The sequence below is a fragment of the Oreochromis aureus genome, linkage group 22 (assembly GCF_013358895.1).
Source record: "Oreochromis aureus strain Israel breed Guangdong linkage group 22, ZZ_aureus, whole genome shotgun sequence".
Classification (NCBI taxonomy): domain Eukaryota; kingdom Metazoa; phylum Chordata; class Actinopteri; order Cichliformes; family Cichlidae; genus Oreochromis; species Oreochromis aureus.
The window spans coordinates 7,261,404-7,282,583 of NC_052962.1; the positions used below are offsets into that span (position 1 = coordinate 7,261,404).

Sequence of the window (21,180 nt, forward strand, 5' to 3'; positions counted from 1 at the left end):
CAACTCAGAGTTATTTGTATATAAGGCACCAAGTCTCAAACCAGAGAGGTTTATTTGCAAGGTTTAGTGTTGATGACAAGCAGTCAACCATGAACTGTAAGTACAGGAAAACAACTTCCTCATAGGCTTGGTTTTAGAAAAGTGTCGTCTTCTTCACTTCACTGCTGCTCCTTTATGATGAAATGTTTCAGTCCACTAAAAACAATCCACCCAAGATGTGCATAGATTCAATTTCATGTCGCCATTTTGCGGAAAAAAACAAAAAAACAAAACATCACTTTATGTACAATTATCTAGTGTTCAGTGAGGTACAAGTGTTTTTCTTTGATAGTGGGGGGATGGGTTGTTTCTGGGCTGATGTGCAAGTGGTAGATAGCGCTCAGGCTAGCTGCAGAGCTGATGCATTCATCTGCAGGTCAGAGTGACCTGCTGGGGGCAATAAACAAGGACCCCACCCCCCTCACCCCAAAAAACCCAAAACAAAAACACACAAAAATACTGGATTTTCCATGTCGCCGTTGCTCTTTGCACTTGCAATTGAGCCCCTGGCCATATCACTGAGATCAAACCCAGATATCACTGGGGTTACTAGATATGGTATAGAACAAAGGGTCTCCTTATACGCAGATGATTTGCTTCTTTATATCTCAGAACCAGCATCCTCATTTCCTATGGTGCTCTCAATACTTGAACAGTTTAGCCTTATTTCTGGCTATAAGCTGAATCTCACCAAGAGTGAACTGTTCCCCCTGAATGCTGCTGCACAGAAATATCAGTGTACAACACTGCCTTTTCGAGCTGTATCGGACAACTTTACATATTTAGGGGTTAAAATTACAAATCAATTTCATGCTCTTCCATCCATCCATCTTCATCTGCTTTATCCGAGGCTGGGTCGCGGGGGCAGCAGCCTAAGCAGAGAAGCCCAGACCTCCCTCTCCCCAGCCACCTCCTCCAGCTTATCCGGGGGAATACCAAGGCGTTCCCAGGCCAGCCGAGATATAATCTCTCCAGCGTGTCCTGGGTCTGCCCTGGGCCTCCTCCCGGTGGGACATGCCCCGAACACCTCACCCAGGAGGCGCCCAGGAGGCATCCTTGTCAGATGCCCGAACCACCTCAACTGGCTCCTTTCGATGTGGAGGAGCAGCGGCTCTACTCTGAGCCCCTCCCGGATGGACGAACCTCTCACCCTATCTCTAAGGGAGAGGCCAGCCACCCTTCGGAGGAAGCTCATTTCTGCCGCTTGTATCCGCGATCTCGTTCTTTCGGTCACTACCCACAGCTCGTGGCCATAGGTGAGGGTAGGGACGAGATCGACCGGTAAATTGAGAGCTTCGCTTTTACACTCAGCTCCCTCTTCACCACGACGGACCGGTGCAGCGTCCGCATCACTGCAGCCGCAGCACCAATCCGTCTGTCGATCTCCGGCCCTTCTCCCATCACTCGCGAACAAGACCCGAGATACTTGAACTCCTCCACTTGGGGCAGGAACTCATCCCCGACCCGGAGTGGGCACTCCACCCTTTTCCGGCTGAGAACCATGGCCTCAGATTTGGAGGTGCTGATCCTCATTCCCGCTGCTTCACACTCGGCTGCGAACCGCTCCAGTGCGAGCTGGAGGCCCTCACCTGATGAAGCCAACAGAACCACATCATCCGCAAAAGCAGAGATGAGATTCTGAGGCCACCCAAGTGAAAGCCCTCCGCCACTTGGCTGCGCCTAGAAATCCTGTCCATAAAAATTATGAACAGAACCGGTGACAAAGGGCAGCCCTGGCGGAGCCCATCACCCACCGGGAACAAGTCCGAATTTCATGCTCTTTTCAAGCTTAATTTTGACCCACTTGTGAAGAAAGTTAGGCAGGATTTGGACAGATGGTCTCTACTCCATCTGTCTGTAGCAGGGTGCATAAATACAATTAAAATGAATATCCTCCCAAGATTTTCTTTTCTTTTTCAGTGTGTCCCTGTATTTATCCCAATTTCCTTTTTTGTTAAATTAGACAAGATTCTCTTGGGGTTCATTTGGAACAAAAAAACCCTAGAATACGCAAGATATATCTTCAAAGACCGAAAAAGATGGGAGGGATGGCTTTACCAAACCTTATGTTCTATTATTGGGCATGTAATATTCGTATTCTCAGGTACTGGCTACAGGGGAAGGCATGAATAATGCCCGGCGTGGCTGAGCTTGGAGATTTCCTCTTGTGCCTTATCCTCTTTACCAGCCCTGATTTATGCCCAAAAGCAGCCTCCGAGTGCAGGTTTTTATAATAACTCTATTGTCAAAGTTACCTTGAAAATATGGTATCAATTTCATCGTTATTTTAAGTTGACCTTTTTTTCCCTTCAGTCACCTATTTTGAAAAATCCCTCTTTTCAGCCTTCGTTAGTTGATGGTGCTTTTTATTTGTGGGCCTCTTTGGGTATCAGGTCTTTTTCTGATCTGTATATTCAGATACATTTGCCTCCTTTGAACAGCTCTCTTTGAAATTTGGCCTTCCAAAAAGTCACTTTTTTCGCTACTTACAAATCCGGAGTGTTGTTAAAGAGAAATCCTCTCAGTTCCCATCTAGATCGCCTTGTCATGACTTTGATAACCTTCTATCACCTCCCCCTCCATCACAGGGCCTGATTTCTTGTCTGTATGGGAGAATATGTTCCTTTGGCAACTTCTCAACCTCAGCTATTAAAAAGGCATGGGAGCAGGATTTGGGGTGTGTGATTCAGGATGACTCTTGGGATAAAATTCTTTACCGGGTCCATGGCTCCTCACTATGTGCCAAACACGGGTTGATTCAATGTAAGATTTTGCACCGCGTACACTGGACTAAAGCGTGACAATAAAAGTGATTTGATTTGAGATTAGCTCAAATATACCCCAACCTTAGCCCTGATTGCGACCGTTGTCATCAAACACCTGCCTCTCTAATACATATGTTTTGGTCATGTCCATCCCTCAAACAATACTGGATTAATATTTTTCTGACTTTATCAAAGATCATCCAGCTAACCCTCCAACCTGTGCCCTTAACTGCTTTGTTTGGGGTTCTTCCCGATACAGTTGTCTTGCCGACGCCCCAAGCGGATTTGGTAGCATTTCTCACCTTATTGGCAAGACGCAGATTATTGTTATGTTGGAAATCCCCTTCTCCCCCATCCTGGGAAATCTGGATCAGAGACGCTTTGCATTTTAGCAAACTCGAAAAGATTAAATTCACCCTGCGTGGGTCTATGGCCAAATTTTATAAGATCTGGCAACCCTTTTTTGACCATGTTCAGACTTTGCGGTCTCGCAACGCTCCCAATTAGCCAGCTCAGACTTTACTCTATTTTATTTCATCTTATGTTTAAGTATATGGACTATTGTGCCTGCGCCTTATGATGGTATCTACTTACCTACTTTATACATATTTCTTTTCTCTTACAGATTTGACCTCTCTTTACAACTAAGCTGACCACTATTTTTTGGGGGGTTTTGTTTTGGGGGTTTTTTGTTTTTGTTTGTGCCCATCTCCATTCAAATGACATATGTAAATGTTCCATCTTTTTTGTGTCTGTGTGAGCTCTGAAACTCTCCACATCTCTCTGTACACTCAGGAACTGTTATCTTGTACTTCAGGGTTTACTATTCGTATTATTAGACTGGACCCTTCCCCCACCCCCCCTTTGTATACCCACTGGTACTCCTATAATTATGAGGTGGGAGTGTATGTTTCATATTGTTTTATGTTCTTCAAAAGGAAAACTGCATATTGTTCAATTTCTCTTTTGCAAAAATGGATGCAGAAAATTTAAAATATATATTAAAAAAAAAAAAATACTGATTTTCAGAACACCTGCCAGGACAGAAATCTACTCCTTGGTTAGAAGGGTGCTCTTGTGGACCCAATAGATCCACAGAGGGTATGTTTTGGGTCCTTTTAACTATATACATACATTTTATGCAGGCTCAGTTTTACAATGACCTCAGTGCCACCAGTAACAGTTTCACAGGGTGCGATTTTAATATTTTATCTGTAGAAATCCTACTGACATAGTCTGAACAATACTTTCAAATTAAACTCAGGAAAGTGAGTTTGCTGACAAATTATTGGCATGTAGTCTAACATGACCACAGCTGAACCATGACTCAGCAGCTTGAGCCATCTGTCTAAACAGTGCTTTCAACCCAGACTGACTCAAAAAAAGAAAGTAAACTCCAGAAAGTAAATAGCCCAGTCTCCTGTCCCCACAGGAAACAATTGAGATGTTTCGACTGATCTGACTCAGAGCACATCATTTTGTAGGCTGGGTGTTTACGCACAGCTCTTTTAACTGCTTCAAGTACAAGTTGCTTTAAATCTGGGCAGTGCCAGGTGCAAGTCATCCAGGCTAATATATACAGTGACACAAGTGTTTACAGTAACTGGACTCTGTCTCCACTGTGTCGTGTCAAATGCCCTGTAAGCACTTCCACAATTAAAAATTAACTTTTCTTTGAGAGGTACATTATGGTGTCGCACAGCGCTGATACTTCTCAGCTGCTTTAAAGAACGCAACTTTTCATAAGAGTCATTTGGAAATAACCTAGAGTGAGATTGTGTGTTCCCTGAAGTGGATCTTTGCATCAGGAGCAAGTTTTTCCCGTAGTTTAGCATCACATCATTTACTCACTAGAGGGCACCAAGTCTACATCCATAGACAAGCTTTGGCTTTTACTAGTATCTCAGAACTAGGAGGTGAAGTCAGGACAGAAGACAAGATTTCAATTCAATAATTTATTTAAGAAAATGTTCAGTCATGTCTTCTTGCTGCACCTGTTGATAGGAGAGACCCTTTAGATACCAGGCATATAAAAAGAACAAAGTAATGAGATACTCACCTTCTAGTATCTTGGACGCAACTTGATTCTCATCCATTTGGCATACGGATGCTCAGATTTGCTTGGGTTGAGATATTCCATCTGCTGTGGGGGAGGTGTGGTAGTTTGTGGCACCTGGTCAACCTCTTCGTCACCAAGCCGTCTGATAGCATAGCCTCCAAAGTGTTCAGGGACCTCATAGATCCTGGTTGGAGCAAAGCGTTGAGCCAAATTTCCCACCGTGTTACTTCCATAGGCAGGCAGACTATGAAGTTCCTGAGCTGGATTCCTGATTCCCCATGGTGCTTGAGGGTTGCTACTGGTGGGCCTCTGGTCTGTGAAGGTGTAGCTGGGTTTGTAGCTCACCATCATGTTCGAAGTGGAAGATGGCATGTAGCCTATTTGGGTGTTTCCAGTATTCACAGGAAGCCATGTCTCCCCAAATCCATGGACAGCGAAGTCTCTAGAGATACCCAAAGGTTCAGACTTATGTTGAGTGACCCGTTTTGCAGGAGCGCTTGCTGATGTTTGCCCCCGTACAACAGCACTGGCGGGTTTCTGGAAAGAGGCTGGTTTAAAAGAGGAGCTTCCTGTAAGAGTTTGAAGAGACGCAGAGCTGCTGGATCCAGCCTTGCTAGTTTGGAGTGTACCACGCTGAAATGGCCAAGTCATTTCCTTTCTGCTATCAGGAAGGCTGTTCTGGTTTTCACCAAGTCTATTCAGCGAGTTCCTACCTGCAACAGCAGAAAGTCTAAAAGGGGAGCGGTTTGGCACCTCTTGAGAATTAACGCTCTTCACATTTGTGTACCAGTTAGGTTTTGTCATCAAGCTGCTCTGTACTAACCTTACCAAGTTTCGGGCTGGTTCTGAAGCAGTCTGTTCATAGCTGCTAGCAGAAAGCCCTTCACTATAGCCTCTGTTAACTGTAGTCCCTGTGCTGAGGCTACTGCTGTGAGCTACACGTGGAGAAATGAAGGCCTGTCTGATTTGATCCTGGGAATAGCTGCCATCCAGTCTTCTTAGTCTACCATCTTGCTGTGGAAAGCCAACATATCTGTTACCGTTGCGCATCTGGGGGCTATATGCTGAGAAATAAATAGAGTGTAAGCCCACTGTGGTAATAAATCACAGCACTAAAATAACTTTTACACATACAAATCCCCCACTTACTTTGTGTAGCCCATGAACAGCACACATGCTCTGCTTGAACTAAGAAAATCAGCAATATCCTGCTCAAAAACAAAACATCAAGGTCAGGAGAAATGGAAGAACAACGAGGTGTAACAGAACAGCTGCAAAGCAGCACCTTACCCCAAACCAGCTCCACAAGCCCTTCCAGAGTTCCAAAGCATGCTGCCTTACTCAAAGCAACAGTAACACAAACCCTCTGAAGCTGCTCACTCTGCATGTGTGTACCGCAAAGAGGTGACATTTCTAGCAACCTGTATCCAATCACAGGCTAATGAGCAGATTGTTTACAGCTGCTGTTGTGCTGCTGTCAGGCTGACTGCTGGAGATTGTTCCAGAAAGCAGGTCTGACAAAGTCTCATCCTGAAGTCTATTAACTCATTTTTTGGTTACAGATGATCACTTAGCTCAGTCGACTGTAACTTTGTTCACCCAGAGTTACGTGTGTGGGGATAGTGGAAAAAAACCCATCATCATCACCATAGCAACTGAGAAAATATAAAACTGAGCCTTAAGTTTATAAATCATTTTGGGGCTTTTTTTCACCTTTATTAGAGAATTTTTGTAAAGATGAGACAGGAAAGTAGAGAAGATGTGCAGCAAAGGGACTCAACCAAACCTGGGCTGTTATATTTAGACTCATGCCTTCTGGTCATCTGCTCAACCACTAAGTTAAATCAGCATCCCGCAGAGTTTTATTTGGAGGAATAAGGAACATGAGTGTCAGTGTGAATTATAACATTTTTCTAAAATAAATAAATAAATAAAAATGGAGGGGACCACTTTCCTTTCGCATCATCTGCTCAGTCATCCTAGCTGGAATCTTTTATTAATAGACCAAACTGGAAATCCATCAAATCTTCACATTTATTTTTCTCGTAAATCTCAATATATTTTTATTATGCTTTAACCTGAAATAGAGAAAATGCAAATGAAACCAAGTGAATATAGCACTATAGATCAAACAGATACATATAGAGCAGTTAAATTCAGTTCAACTCAACTCAATTTATTTAGCTCCTCATATCTAGAAACTCTCGGAACATCAGGTTCACTAGAGTTTATTTACATTTTTTATACAGCACCAAATCACAACTGCAGTCAATGAAGGTGTTTTATAAAGTAAGATGAAGATCCTGCAATATTACAACAGTGGAAAGGAAGAACTCCCTTTTAACAGGAAGGAACTTTTTACAGAACTAGGCTCAGGGAGGGGAAGCCATCTGCTCCTGATGGGAGAAAGACAGGATGAAAGGCACACTGTGGAAGAGAGCCATCCATCCATTCAGGGTCATGGGGTGCTGGAGCCTATCCCAGCTACCATAGGGTGAGCGGCAGGGTACAACCTGGACAGATCACCAATCTGACACTGGGCTAACGCAGAGAGACTGATAACCATTCACAGCTATGGGCAATTTAGAATCACCAGTTAACATGACCCCACTAACTGCAGATGAGACTAAGCCGGAGAGAACCTGCAGAAACTCTACTCAAAAAGGCCCAAGCCAGATGGAAGAGTCAGGACCTCCTTCCTATAAGGCAATAGTACTAACCCCCACACCACCATGATGCCCAAAAGAGTGTCAGAGATTAATCATCAGTAATAATGATTAAATGCAGCACAGTGAGTGAAGAAGAAATACTCGTCATAGGAACCCAGATATATAGAGGATTCAAAAAGGAAAGTTTTAAGTCTAATCTTAAAGTAGAGAAGGTGTCAGTGGTGGAACCACAAGTAAACCAGCTGTCAGAGAGCAAAGTGCTAAACTGGGTAAACTGGGATGATATGGTACTTTGAGGTCTTTAAAATAAGATATTTTATATATTGACATTTGATATAAAATAATATATGATATGATATGATATGATATGATATGATATGATATGATATACCTTTATTAGACCTATTAAGTAAACTAATATTGGAAGAGCATCCAGAAACATTTGCACCAAGTCAAACGCAAACACCCTCACATGCTGATCAGTCTCAACCCCTTAGGAAAGGCTGGTTCAGGTTCCCGTGCAGCATGTTGGGAGCAGTCAGAGAGAAACTCAGAGTTTGTTTAAGAAACAGCTGCTAGTGAGCAGGTCCGGTTACCCTTTAACTGATAAGTGATTGATTTTCTTTCTAGAACAAAAGACCCAAAGTTTCCTTCGTGCTGGAGGTTAACAAACTAACTAACTGACTAACTAATTTTCTGCAAACAGTAACATTTAACTTACCTGCTCTGCTAGGCAGAGAATTCACCTCTCTGTGTCAAGCTTGACCTTGACAACCATCATATAAGTCTCGTTGGCCTTGTTAACAATATTAATGATGCCTCCTCTACCCCCTGACGCTGAAAAGACCCAGGTGGCGGTAATGATGCGGTCGACTATAACCGTGACAAACGGCACATGAAGATCAATGTGCTTCCACCTTCTGTTTGCAGGTTATAAATCAGGCGCTGCAACACCAGCACCACAATCTCCATATCAGAGATTTCAGCTTCATTTGAATTCTGCTTCTTTTTTATATGTGACTACACAGAGTGATAAGCAGAATGCATGTTAGATTTGCATGTGACTGTGATATCATCAGCTTCCTCTGTTTTTCTGACTGATCTGTGACCATGTGGGATGCTCCGCATGAAAATGACCTTTTATACTGTGAGTGTAGAACACACACGCACTAAGGACACACTCCCTGGTAGTCTGACAGGTGTGACTCTTCATCCCTGACTGTGCTTAGTCAATAGTGATGACAATTCCCTGCAAAGACAAACGAATCCGTCACCTTGTCCTGCTGTCCATCACATGTGCTTCATCAAACACTTCTTAAGCCTAGCTTTAGTCAAATTTAGAGTCCCTATTTTTCATCTTTTAGGGACTTAAGTGTCCAATATTCTCTATGAGTCACGGCAGTGATAGCAAATTTCCTTGTCTCCGCTCTAGGAAAGAGTGACACCTCACATGCGATGACCAGATGAGTGTGGTGGCTTAGATCAAAGACACAATTTCCTGTCAGAGGAAATAGCCCAGAAGAATTTTTTTCAGGAGCAGTTTCCTCTTTTCTGAATTCTTTCCATTTACGCCTATCAACATTCATACAAAAGCCCTCCGCTGGAATCCTTCCCTGATGACAAAGGCGTTATGATGACACACAAAGAATGCTTTAAAAAGAAACCTACGTGTGACATTAATCAAACTGTAAATGAGAGCTATGCTTCAACATAGGTGACTCTTCTCTCCTTGGGGATGGTCACTCTTGCTCAAAATTCTGCCCGCATCGGGTCTCACACTCTTATATTTTCTGCCTTGATGCCGATTTCTACAGAGCAGGGTGTTGTAGCAAATGAAAGGCATTGTTCAGTCTCCGCAGACCCCTGACCTGTAGATGATTGGCACACAGACTCATTTTAGAAGCCTCTCTCCTGTAAAGGTTACACTGTGTAAGGTTTCACTTTGCTCATGAGCTCCGTGCTGGCTAAGACAGATTAATATCTGCGTGTGCAGGACCACAAAAAGGGGGTGCGGTGGAGGAGAAGGCAAGCACAGCATCCGTATCTAATTTATGTGCAGAGCTATGCAGGATATGGGGACTTTTGTCAGAAGGGTCAAACCATGCAACGCCTGCTGAATCAGAAACTTTTGTTAAAAACAAAGATAAAGATACTCAAAAGTGAACTGTGTGTTTCTCTGAACTGTGCATTGCATTTGTAGTAGCAGGACAGTGTATGTGAGATTAAATCCAATTAAACTGTATTCATAGTAAGGATAGAGCATGTTATTTAGCAAAAAAGTAGATGTTTTGTATTATGTTCTTTATAAAAATAGAGCTTCATGGCATTGAGGAATAATAAATTATAGACTGTTGCGGGGGGGCTGGAGTCTATCCCAGCTGTCATGGGGTAAAAGGCAGGATACACTAAAATGGACAGGTCACAGTCTGTTGCACTGTCACAGACAGACACAGGCAGCCGTTAACACCTATGATCTATTTAAAATCACCACTTACCCCAAACTGCATATATTTAGACTGCCAGAAGAAGGTGGAGAAAGCAAGGGAGAGCGTGCAGAGCCAGTGGATTCAAACCAAGCCTCTCCTCGCTGTTAAGTGACGGTGCTAACCAGCGTTCTTCCAAAATCATGCTAATATTTTCCCTTTAAAAGACATTGCATGTTTTTTTAAGGTGCCAATTTTTCCGTTTAGAACCTACCCACCCAGCAAAAACCTGAAGAAAAGACGACTATCCCTGACTTTAAACTACAGTATGATCTAGTGAAAAAGAAAACATAAAAGTCTCCTTCTTAGGTCATTAAAAAGGACATATCTTCTTCCTCAACATCTCACCCACAGCCAACTATGGCACATAGATGCCTCTCCCTGATTCTGCTGGAGGTTTTTTCCAGTTAAAAGGGACTTTTTCCTTCCCACTGTCACCAGTGATTTTAAGTGCTTAATCACAGGGGATCATCATCACCTTACAGTATCAAGTGCTTTCAGGCAACTGGGAACTAAATGTAATACCTCTGCAAACTCCTCAACTAGAGTCAACTTTAGAAACTGTGTTTTATATTTTTTTACATTGAAAAACAAAAACACATAAAAAATAAAAACAAAAGCACAATGAAATTATTGAAACAACAGCCAATTATGATTGCCTAAATTTAACACTTAATTTAACACATTTGTAATCCTGATGTGCCACTTTTGACACCTCTTACCTCTCTAAAGAACAGAAGGTTGCGCAGTACGTTACTGGTACATGGCTGAAGTCTTTGTAGTAGACTAAGGATGAGTTTTCACCTTTCACTTTTCAGCCAAATTAAACATAAAATGGAAATCCTTTGAAAGGTTGGCCAGATTTAGCCTTGAAAACAATGTTCATAGACATCTACTATATACATTAGGGGGTATGGAGCCATGAGCATTAGATGAATATGTGTGGACACATTTTAACCTTTTAAATCCATCTTTAAGTCTGGCTCTTGTCAAAGTCTGACTTCATTCTGGAGTTTTCGCAATATAATACGTTCTTAGATCTTTTTTGTTGCTTTAAGTTTTATTTTGAAATAATCTGCATTTCTGCCTTTTAGTTGGTTTTACTTTTTGTCTTCGTCTGGGTTCCCTCCAGTTTTCACACCAACTATCCAGTCAGTCCTCTGTAGCTGTACCACCTGCTGCTTTCTTTAATTTTTCCTGATTGTCTTGTCTCTATTCGAGCATTTGAGCCGTCAACTTGCCTTCCACTTGTTTTTGTTTCTTTGTTGTTTTTTTAAGTTTCCTTGTATGTTATTGGTTTTCGGTATATGACCTCTTGGACTGTTTTCTGGAGTTCTGCCTGACGTTAGCCTAAGTTGTTTCCCAAAACCCACTGACCACCCATTTTATTGGCATCTAGCTCATATCTAGTCTTGGAAGCTTGAGAACAATGAGTAAATTCTCTAAGTGGTAACTCTGTCATCCTAACAGAGCTAACCAAGCTAACAGAATGCATAGCTTTATGAGACATAGCCTCTGGAGCCTCATATAGCCCAGAATCTCTTGGACTAAACATAAATAGCCCACTTTGAGACTAATCAAATGTCTTTCTTATTAATTTATGACTATAGGAATTGCACAGCTTGGTCTGACATTAAGAAGCAAATGAAAATGACTACATGTTAAAGTTGGGCCTAGTTTTCAGGGTTACAGTATTGTACAAGGTAAGGTTCATGGTCAATAAGTCATTTAATAAGTAAAACGTGTATTGTGTGTGCTATCAATACATTAAATGACATATCTTCACACTGTTTCATATCAGGCTGAAAGTAACCATCTGTTCTGTGTCAAACAGCAAGGCTGTGGGACAGAAAGCCTAAATAATAAGCAGAAATATGTCAAAAAAGCACCATAAGGTAAGGGAACTGCAGAGCTTTCCATTTTAATCCATTGATAATATAAAAATATTCATTAGAGCAGGTTCTAGTGTGTGTAACAGTCTGCACCTTTTGATTTACACTTGGTTTAATTAAACCTAAATCCTTTTTGGAGAGACTGACTGTACATCTAACACCTGAGACTGATACTACAGGCAGGATGTCTCACGCAGTGCTGTAACTGGATGTTCTCATTCAAAGTGACCCGTATCAAACTCCTTCATGTAGCAAGATGATGTAAAGTCAGAGAGACAGACAGTCAGCAGATGGTGTCTTCGCTCCGGAAGAATCTACCCTTTGGCCTCCGAACTGATTCTCTCCTCCTGACCAATCAGGTGCCTCGGATCCCTGTGGGGTGCGTAGGGCCACCTCCAGCTCAGGCATCTGGTCAAGCATTTGAAATAATGAAGGCAATAATAATGAGCTTAAGACTCCTCCCTCTGGGAGGGCGAGAGGTCAAACTACCTACGGAGAGTTCACACCTAACACATTCCAGAAACTTAAGGATTCGTCATCATCGGAGCGGCTGCACTCCCTCCCCTCGCTGTTTCCAGAACACTTCCAAGTTATCTCAACTTTGTCCATATTTTTGTTTTGTTTTGGTCATCAGTTTTAACCAAAGGCATCACTGAGATGTGGGAAGAGATCTCTAAAGCACTGGATCCAAACCCGCAGCATAAATCATGAAATCATACAAACGTGGAGGCTTGTTATTATGGCTGACTGGGATGGATGCTCAAAAACAAGAGAAAAAAAGGTGCCGTAAATCCACAACTGTCCCGCAAATCTGTTATTTCTAATTCATGTATATTTGCATCCAGGCTGAAAAATACAAACAAAAAAAAACATGTTGGTTAAGACTGAGCTGATGCAGACATTAGAAACCTCAGACTTGGTTTGTAACGGTGGTTTTGGCCAGCTGACACACGGAGTGTCCCAGATTCAGTCCTCTTTCTGTTTTGGTCTCCACCAACTCCTCAGCAGTTTAGGCAGCTCTTTAGCTGCTTTGTCATGTAACTAAAAAGTCTCCAATTTGAGGAACAACTTTCATACTGCACATACACGCTTTTGACACATTGCTCCTGTGAAACTAATGATAACTGCAGCTTCACTTTTCAGTTGAAATGGCTTTTCCCATCACTTCCTGTAGCTAAAACCTGGAAGAAAAGGCATAGCCAGCAATAAATTAAGCCACTGCTCACAATACTGTGTTCAAATGACTCCACTCTCCAGCCAGACTATCGTATTTGCCCTGCCTGCTGCTCATTTCCAGCCCGGCTCATTGATGCATGAAGCAGATGATGAAGTAGCACAGGAGTTGTGAGTATCTTGTCCTTTTTTAAAAAATGGGTCAAGGCCATTTATAATCACCAAGAAACGGCAGCCATACTCTATTTTTGCGAACTGGCCAGAGGAGAGAGTTCTTAATGAAGTATAGCTGAATCAGTCGCATGGCTTGATTATGTTTGGTGATCATCTTTACGCCATGTTGGGCTCCCTTGAGAATCTTAAATCAGAGACATAAAAAGAGTTGAACTCTCTTCTCTTTAAACTCGAGTACCTGGAAAAAGCCTCGGCTTTGGGGTTTCATCAAGACTTTGAGTAGACACAGATGAGTGGGACACAGATGAAAACAGATCACTTTAACTGAGAACTGCCCAGCCTTATCCTCCTACAACGACCACATCAACGCTAAACAAAACTTGTGACGAGCCACAATCGAGGGACTGGTCCACGGCCAGCTGGAACACAGCAGAGCCCACAACAAGGCTTTAGGACACTCTCTGCTCTCAGGGTAGAGGCCCAGAAAAGGGGGCGGGGAGGGGGATAAGTCACAGGGGATAGGGTGGGGGTATAAGGCCTGGCAGTCCAGTGCTTTTTCTTCGTTTACAGTCGTAGTCAATTTGGAGATCAATAGAGATGCGATTATGATGACTTCAGAGGGCAGCTGCATTGTTGCTGTGGAATGTTTTACATAAGCGTTGCTTTCATACAAAACTCTGTTGAGAGGCATTTGTTTCTCATTTATCACGGGTCTGGGGACTCGTTGTGGTTATGCACCAAGAGGTTTTTGTTTGAATTTCAAGAGCATGAAGAATCCCATTGCGACATGCGGAACCACACATACACACACACACACTCGGTTTTACACAAAGCGGGGACAGAGGGATTGTGCAATCAAGCACAAATCGAATCCATTTGTGGAGTTTAATAAGTTCAAACTGAAATTTCAGTCCTCGTCGCTTGTTTTGTGTCAGAAAATTGAAGCTGCGATGATACTGCCGCTTATTGCGGTCTCTCCTTCAACACTTGCTTGGATTGTTGATGGTATATATCTGATATATATCTCGGTAAAGCTAAATACAAACTATTCATTTGCACCATTAATTTGTTTGAGGAAAGACCAAACATACACATCGTATGTTTTTTGCAGATACTATGATGGCAGTGTGTACGCGTATGCACCATTCTAAATGTGCGGTTAGCTCCAGGCCTTATAAAAATGATAAATGGGAGGCCAGTTGGTTTTAATGGGCACTTGGGCCACTTGTACCAACTCCTCCTTCCTTGCATCCTCTGGCAAACACAATTAGCCTCATTGATCAAGTGAGCAGCAGAACAATGGGTAAGTACCCCACTGGAGTTTTTAGTCTCCACCTTCACTGAGCAGACTTGTAAGAGATGATGGATAGGCAACATCTGAGAAGCTGGGCCATTGACTTCGCTGACCTCACGCCACAATCAAGATAGCTGTTATAGTAAAAGTCTAGCAAGACTAAGGTTTGTGCGCACCACATTGGATCTGAAGCAGAGTGTGTGTACAGTTCAGTTATACCAAATGTAAATAATGACATGATCCCCATGATGGGAGAGACAGCTGTATTTGTCATACCATGCCAGTGGAGGAAAGTGGGAGTGGGGGGAGGTGGAAATGCCACTTTGTCTCTGTCATCACGCTGCTGACTGTTGTGGGTTTATTTTTATTTTTTCTTTAACATGTTCAATTCCTCGCAGATGTGGCGATCGCTTTCAAGGCATATTCTCTATCACGGCCATTAAAGCCCAATGTAATGGCGCCAAGATGTTCCCCGAGACAGCAGGCGTATAAAATCAAAAGCCTGCTGCGCTCCAGAGGAATAAGTGAGAAAGAAATCCTTTGAATATGTATTTTGCGCGAACCGCACGCTGCACGGGAACATAAAGCTGTTACACTTTTTAAAACTGCTTCCTCAAAAGAAACCTAAAAAAAACCAGCCTGTGGGAACGCAAGACATGGTGAGCAAAACTGAAACAGAGACATGATCTTTTAATCAGATACGTGCGGCAGTCTGAGGGAGAGGAGTAATTGGAGCAGTTTTTTCCCCCTGTTTTTAACAAGCCTCTCTTTAGCACAGGGAGTAATGGAGAGCGCCTGGATGGGTCTGTAGGTTCCTCTCTTTTCCTTGGATTCCTGCTGAGGCAGTCTCCCACAGCCCATATAGCAAGCACACCATACATTTCTCAGACAGGCAGACTCATAAAAAGACAAAAAGGCACTGCTTCAAATCCACACTTTAATGAGTGAAAACAGAAGTAATGACATGCAGGGAATCATTCTTCTTCTCTCTGTCTTGCAAATTGACACCAATGACCCGTGGCCGGCTTAATGCCCCGGTTGTGACACGTTGCGTAATGCCAAATGAAAACTTTTCCCGGGATTTTCCCCCCAGGAGGAGATTATTAGGAATGATGACACTTGAACAATAGCTGGATCAGAGCGCTCGACTTTGTCATCGTGAGTGAATCCTATTACGTGACAGCATAATGGCCGTCTGTGAAAACAGAAACAGAATGAGTGTCAACAAGGCGTCTTTTCAGCGCCGGAAAACAAAGCTCATTTGAGGCGTCTCGCCACCCGAGCCGTCCCTTTGTGCACGGCGTACGAGCCTCAATTGTTTTCTCCTCGCCGAGTAAATGCCCGGCTTAATGTGGTGCCGCAGCTCGGGAGAAATGATACTTCGGGAGTTTGGTCCGGACATTAACAGTACGTTCATTTCTGCTGTTTGCATAACGCACAAGATTACATTTGGGCTAAATGACAGTAGACATGTACAACTTTCTAATGCTTTGTCATTCCACATGCAGTGAACTGGTTCCAGGTTATAAACGCTTCTGGGCCGCTATCAGGGGAGTATGGAGAACATCTTGATGGGATGAAGATGCTACTTTGGCATCAAACAAAGGCGAGGCTGTTTCACTTAACTCCAGGCCTCCTTTGCCCCACAGACAGCTAGAAATGTGGGTAATAAACAAACTGATGAATGGCAGCTTGCCATCCGCTCTGTGTGTTTGTATCAATTTGGAGCCTCAGAAGGCCTGAGAGAAGCGCTTTTGTCTTCTATAAAGTCGAGAATGGCTGAAATAAATATGCTGTAAGGATACATTTTGATTTATTTTGACCATGCTGGATTGAGATGCATGCACATTTATGTTTAATTTCTAACGCCCCCCCCCCGCATCATCAGCAGTCCACCTAAGTGTCAGGGGTAGGGTTTGAGCCCAGGGTTTGTGGGGGGTGGTGGTAAAGTAACCATAAACCTACCCCTGACCCTAGATGGTTACTGGTGACCTTCTGGATGTTAAAGAGGTGAACGAAGAATTATTGGAAAAACAACTTCCCCTAAAAGGACACTTCTCTCGAAATGAAAAACTAAAAGCCAAGAGCATATTCTTTCATCCTTTTCACAAGACTTAATGCCCTTAACTGGTCAGAGCAAACTGCTGAATGAAACAATGTAGCTGGTGTTTCAGAATCATCTGTATCTTATCATCGGAAAGACAGAAAAAAAAATCCCTTAAACAGAAAAATGTGGAGAGCCAGACTTTTCTTTCAAAGAGCCTCCAGAGCAGCCTGTTGTCTTTAGGGAGGGAGAGAGGGAGGGAGACTGCTTTCAGCGGCCTCGGGCCTGGGGACTGGTTCTCATCATTTTGACAATAAAACTCAAGGAATTGACAGAAAGCGACATTTCATTGAAAAAAAAAATAGCAGAAAAAGGGGGCCGGAAGATTTCCGCTGGTCTGCGCTGGATTGTCCACCCCTCCCTCTTATCCGACTGCCAAAGAGGAGCAGAGCGGTGATATTTTTTTTTTAAAGGAGAGCATTTGGAAAAGCTTTCTGGTGGTTTAATTCCCCTCCAGCACCCTGGGAGGGATGAGGTGGGGGTGAAATGGTTTAAAGATGAATGAGTGATTGTGCTTTAAATTCCCAGAGGTTTGTTTTAATAGTGTTGAGTTTGTATGGCAGCGTTTTGTTGCTTCTTTTCAAACAGCTAAATACTGAATGACTGTGCCATGTGGGAAACAATACCTGACTTTAGGCACTTGCTGTTACTTTTGTGGAGTACATAAAGAGCAGGAGCAGATATAAGAAAAGTCAGCCAGCATAGTCTTTTTGGAACAATCGTGCCCACTCGGGACAGCAAAGGAATAGCGATAGTCCGGCTTAAATGGGGAGAGATGGGCAGTGCATGCTTCAGTCACCATGGCTCAAAGGCTCTGAACATGTTGCTTTGTATATATTTACACATCTGTACATTTTTTACACTTTTCTACTGATACATGTGTGTGGGGGTGAGAAAGTCTGTCTCATCAGAAAATACAGCAAAATGTCCTCTCACACATCAGCGCTGTTGGAGACCTGTGATAACCTGGGGTCGGAGTCCATTTCGAAGCGGTAATGGTAGCCTTCCCACACCTCCCTGCAGGCGTCTCGCATGTCATAGATGCGCTTCTTGATGCCTTTGCGGTTGAGGTAGAGTACAAAGAGGAAGATGAGGCCGATGAAGCCCAGGACTATACCCAAGAAGACATAAGAGGTCTGCAGAGCGAGGTCTGCCGCAGCATCTCTTTCGTGGCATCCCAGAGTCATCGTCCCCATGGCAAGCAAGGACGTGTTTCTCATGCTGGCCGGGAAGGCGCACGTGAGGCTCTCGACGTCTCTTATGCGATTCTGTGACCTGTTGAGCCACTGTGCAAAAGGTTCAATTCCACATGTGCACGTGAACGGGTTCTCTCCCAGCAGGAGAGCAGCTCTGGGCAAGGAGTCCAGCTCTTGGAGGCCCTCCTCTGACAGCGTCTTGAGGGCATTGAGCGTCAGGTCGAGCACCTCCAGCTGCTCTAAACCCGAGAGGGTGGAGTTCTGGATGGCCACCAGGGAGTTGTTGGAAAGCCGGAGCCTCCGCAAGCTGCTCAGATAGGAGAAAATGCGAGGGGGCAAAAAGATGAGACTGTTGTCCGACAGGTCCAGTCCTCTCAGGGTCTCCAGAGAGCTCCAGCGGAGAGCCGTGCTCAAGTTGGTCACCGCAGAGTGGTTGTAGAGGGCTCGGCTCAGGTTGAGCTCCCGCAGAGACTGGTTCAGGACGGCGAAGGCCTCGGGATGAATAACAGCCAGCTGGTTGTTGCTCAGATCCAGAGAGCGAAGGCTGTGCAGTCCTTTGAAGGTGAGGGATTCCACCTCAGAAATTCTGGATTTGAAGATGAGACATCATTAACAATCACCACCAAGACTGAGAGAATGAAAGCACTTTTACCTCAAATCAAACCTGAAAGATAACTGAACGTGGTCATTTTAACACAGTCCCACTACTCTGGAGACAGGTAACAGAAATTAAACCAATGGATTGGTGCAGTTCAAGAACAATGAGGGACATGTGAAGAATGAGAAAACAGAGTTTTGTCATAGACAGTTTCAGTCCTTCGGAGCTTTGCATTAGCACAATAACAAAGAGCCCCAGAGGTCACAGGGAGTTTCTTACCTGTTATTGCTCAGAGATAGGTTGGTAACATTCTCCAACCCTTTGAACGACTCCGGACCGAGCCGGCTGATCTGATTCCCCGTTATAAACAGATTCCTCGTGTATCCCGGGATCCCAGTCGGGATACTCTGCAGGTCTTTGGAGACACACTTCACGGTGTGAGCCGCCTCTGAGCACTCGCAGCGCGGAGGGCAAGACGCGTAAACGGAGGCGAGGAGCGCGCAGAAAACAATGCGCTGCGTCAAATCCAGCATGTTGGAAAGGAAAACAAAAAAGTGTCCGGTTAGAGAGCGGCGGCAAGAAACAGCGACAAAGAATACACGCACACGGGGAGAAACGATCAGCTCCACCGAAACATTATGATCACGAGCTGTCCCGGCCGGGAATGCGCCGTTAACTTTGGATCTATGCAGTGTGGCCGGGAGGCTGGCTCAGATTTCCATGAGAACAAAAGTGAGGGTCGTGCTGATCAGAGGGGGTGTTTGATCCTTCGGGGCGTTGCTTCTGCTCCAGCAATGAAGTTAAAAGGACCATCGAGGAGTGCAGTTGATCTGCGGGGAGGGGCTTCTCTCCGTCCGGATCTACGAGATCTTCCCCTCAGCCCCGAGCAGAGAGCGCAGGCATGAAGGATGGATGAGGAGGAGAAAGTGGCCGGGTTTCAGCGCGCTCTCTCTCTCTCTCTCCTTTTTTCTGCACTCAAATATAAATGTGAATGTAATGAATTATGGACTTTAACGGTTTTATTTCAGAACAAAGAACAAGCAAACATAATCGTCATTCCCAGCTCCCCAGGTGGTGTGCGCTAAATGTGGGGGAGGAGTGTTTGGGGGCCAGACCTTGAGCCTTTGATCCCCCCTTTTCTTTAACACCACGATGATCTACAGGATAATGAGACTTTGGGCCACTTGGCAGCTGAGTATGAAAGCTGCGAGGACTTCCTCTTCTTTATAAATTTATTGCGACAACTTCCAATGACTACTACCTGAACGACTTCCGAGAGTATTTAAAGATGAGCAAGGCTCGCATATCATGACTCAGTCTTAAAACATCATCCCTCCTGCTGACAGCCCTGATGAAACACAGCAGTCACGACTGAATGATGCGAATTCAAGAGAGAAAAGCAGAGCCACAAATCTCTATAATAACTTTTATACGTATTAAAGCTGGATATCGGACACATTCAGAGTTTGCATCTCTGCAGCATAGAAGATATGCTGGGATTAGAGAAACAAAGGAGGGTTTTTGACATTGCAGACTGGTAGAGGTATACATGGATGGTGGCACTAATAATAGCATCCCAACTGTCTTTTGTGAGCAGTCTGAATCGCTGTGACCACAGGTCTCCGCATTCCGGGGCCCGGCTCCTGGATACAACAAGGCACCGCAGGAGGCAACATCTAAAACCATTCACATCATCCCCACTCAGTGTGGCATTCCCGCACATGGCCGCCCATAAATAGGCCCAGAGTACTACTGATCTTCACAATCTCTCTTTCAGAAATATACCTTTATATTTATGTGTTAGAGGCGGCAATGTTGTGAGGCTTGCCGGCTGTTCTCAAAAGGACCATTCATTCCTCCACTGCCTTTTATGGCTCAAAGCGCGCTAAATGAGCTGCTTCATTAAGGACAGGTTTCACATTCAAAGACACAGTTTGCCGTCCGTTTTCTGACATTTAGCGCAATTACAGAACACCAAAGGGATTTTCACTTTACTCTTTGTTTCTACTGGGATTTTCCACAGACAGGTCCACCAAGTCTGCACCTTAAATGTCACTGCAGTTTAGGCATAATGAGCACATTTCCACGTTTTCTTTAAAGCCATGCTCCTTCTTGGACACAACTCACAGTGTAGTCTGCTCAGTTCAGTCATTTAAAAGAAATAGTTGACATCTTAGGGCATACATATGCATTTTTAAAGGGATACTGACCTACTCCACCACTCCAAATAAATGTTATTTTATGAAGCAAAAAGCACCTTTTATTTATTTTATCTCTACAAAAGGCCTCATGTAGGTTACAACTACACGTCTCATTGCCCAAGTTCGCTGAGTTAATTGTCTTATTGATCATATTAGCCTTATGCGCTACTTACATGGTTCTGGTCTTTGCATGCTCACTTAAGTTATTCATCAGAATTATTTTTCTCTAAGAAATATGAGCCATCTCATGGTGACTTTTTTAAGTGAAGTTTTCATTCGTTAGTGTGTACTACTCCCTTCCCAAACCAGCAGAGATGTAATTCACTGCTGCTGCCTCTTCAGTGCCGGTGTTCTGACAAACCATCCTATTTTGGCAAAAAGTCCTACCGTAAGTAGTTTATGCACATTTCTACTGTCAGAGAGTAATTCCAGCACAAATTTAAGTAGGATATGGTGGTTTGCCACTTAGCTTTGCCCATCAGAGTATGCTTGTAGGTAACATTCACGAAGGTAGGATGGTTTGGTACTTAATT

The 21,180-nt window shown here is 43.8% G+C and overlaps 2 protein-coding genes across 7 annotated transcripts; both read right to left on the bottom strand.

The window, feature by feature from the left end:
* Positions 1 to 4,744: 4,744 nt before the first annotated feature.
* Positions 4,745 to 6,285, bottom strand: LOC116321781. 6 transcript variants are annotated; one of them, XR_004199571.2, is made up of 5 exons: positions 6,154 to 6,285; positions 6,013 to 6,071; positions 5,692 to 5,927; positions 4,864 to 5,576; positions 4,745 to 4,798 (listed from the first exon to the last, which is right to left on the bottom strand). XR_004199571.2 is itself a non-coding variant. In XM_031741725.2 (5 exons), exons 1-4 carry the CDS (start codon positions 6,192 to 6,194, stop codon positions 4,867 to 4,869), a joined length of 1,068 nt encoding a protein of 355 aa, XP_031597585.1. In that variant the 5' UTR covers positions 6,195 to 6,285; the 3' UTR covers positions 4,745 to 4,798; positions 4,864 to 4,866. The 6 variants fall into 6 exon arrangements, 3 of the variants coding, with proteins under 3 accessions (XP_031597585.1, XP_031597582.1, XP_031597584.1); XR_004199569.2 differs by having other exon boundaries at positions 4,864 to 5,593; XR_004199570.2 differs by having other exon boundaries at positions 5,687 to 5,927.
* A 9,192-nt stretch (positions 6,286 to 15,477) lies between these two features.
* tpbga (trophoblast glycoprotein a) lies at positions 15,478 to 19,325 on the bottom strand. Its single transcript, XM_031741740.2, has 2 exons — positions 18,726 to 19,325; positions 15,478 to 18,434 (listed from the first exon to the last, which is right to left on the bottom strand). Exons 1-2 carry the CDS (start codon positions 18,977 to 18,979, stop codon positions 17,585 to 17,587), a joined length of 1,104 nt encoding a protein of 367 aa, XP_031597600.1. The 5' UTR covers positions 18,980 to 19,325; the 3' UTR covers positions 15,478 to 17,584.
* Positions 19,326 to 21,180: the final 1,855 nt, after the last annotated feature.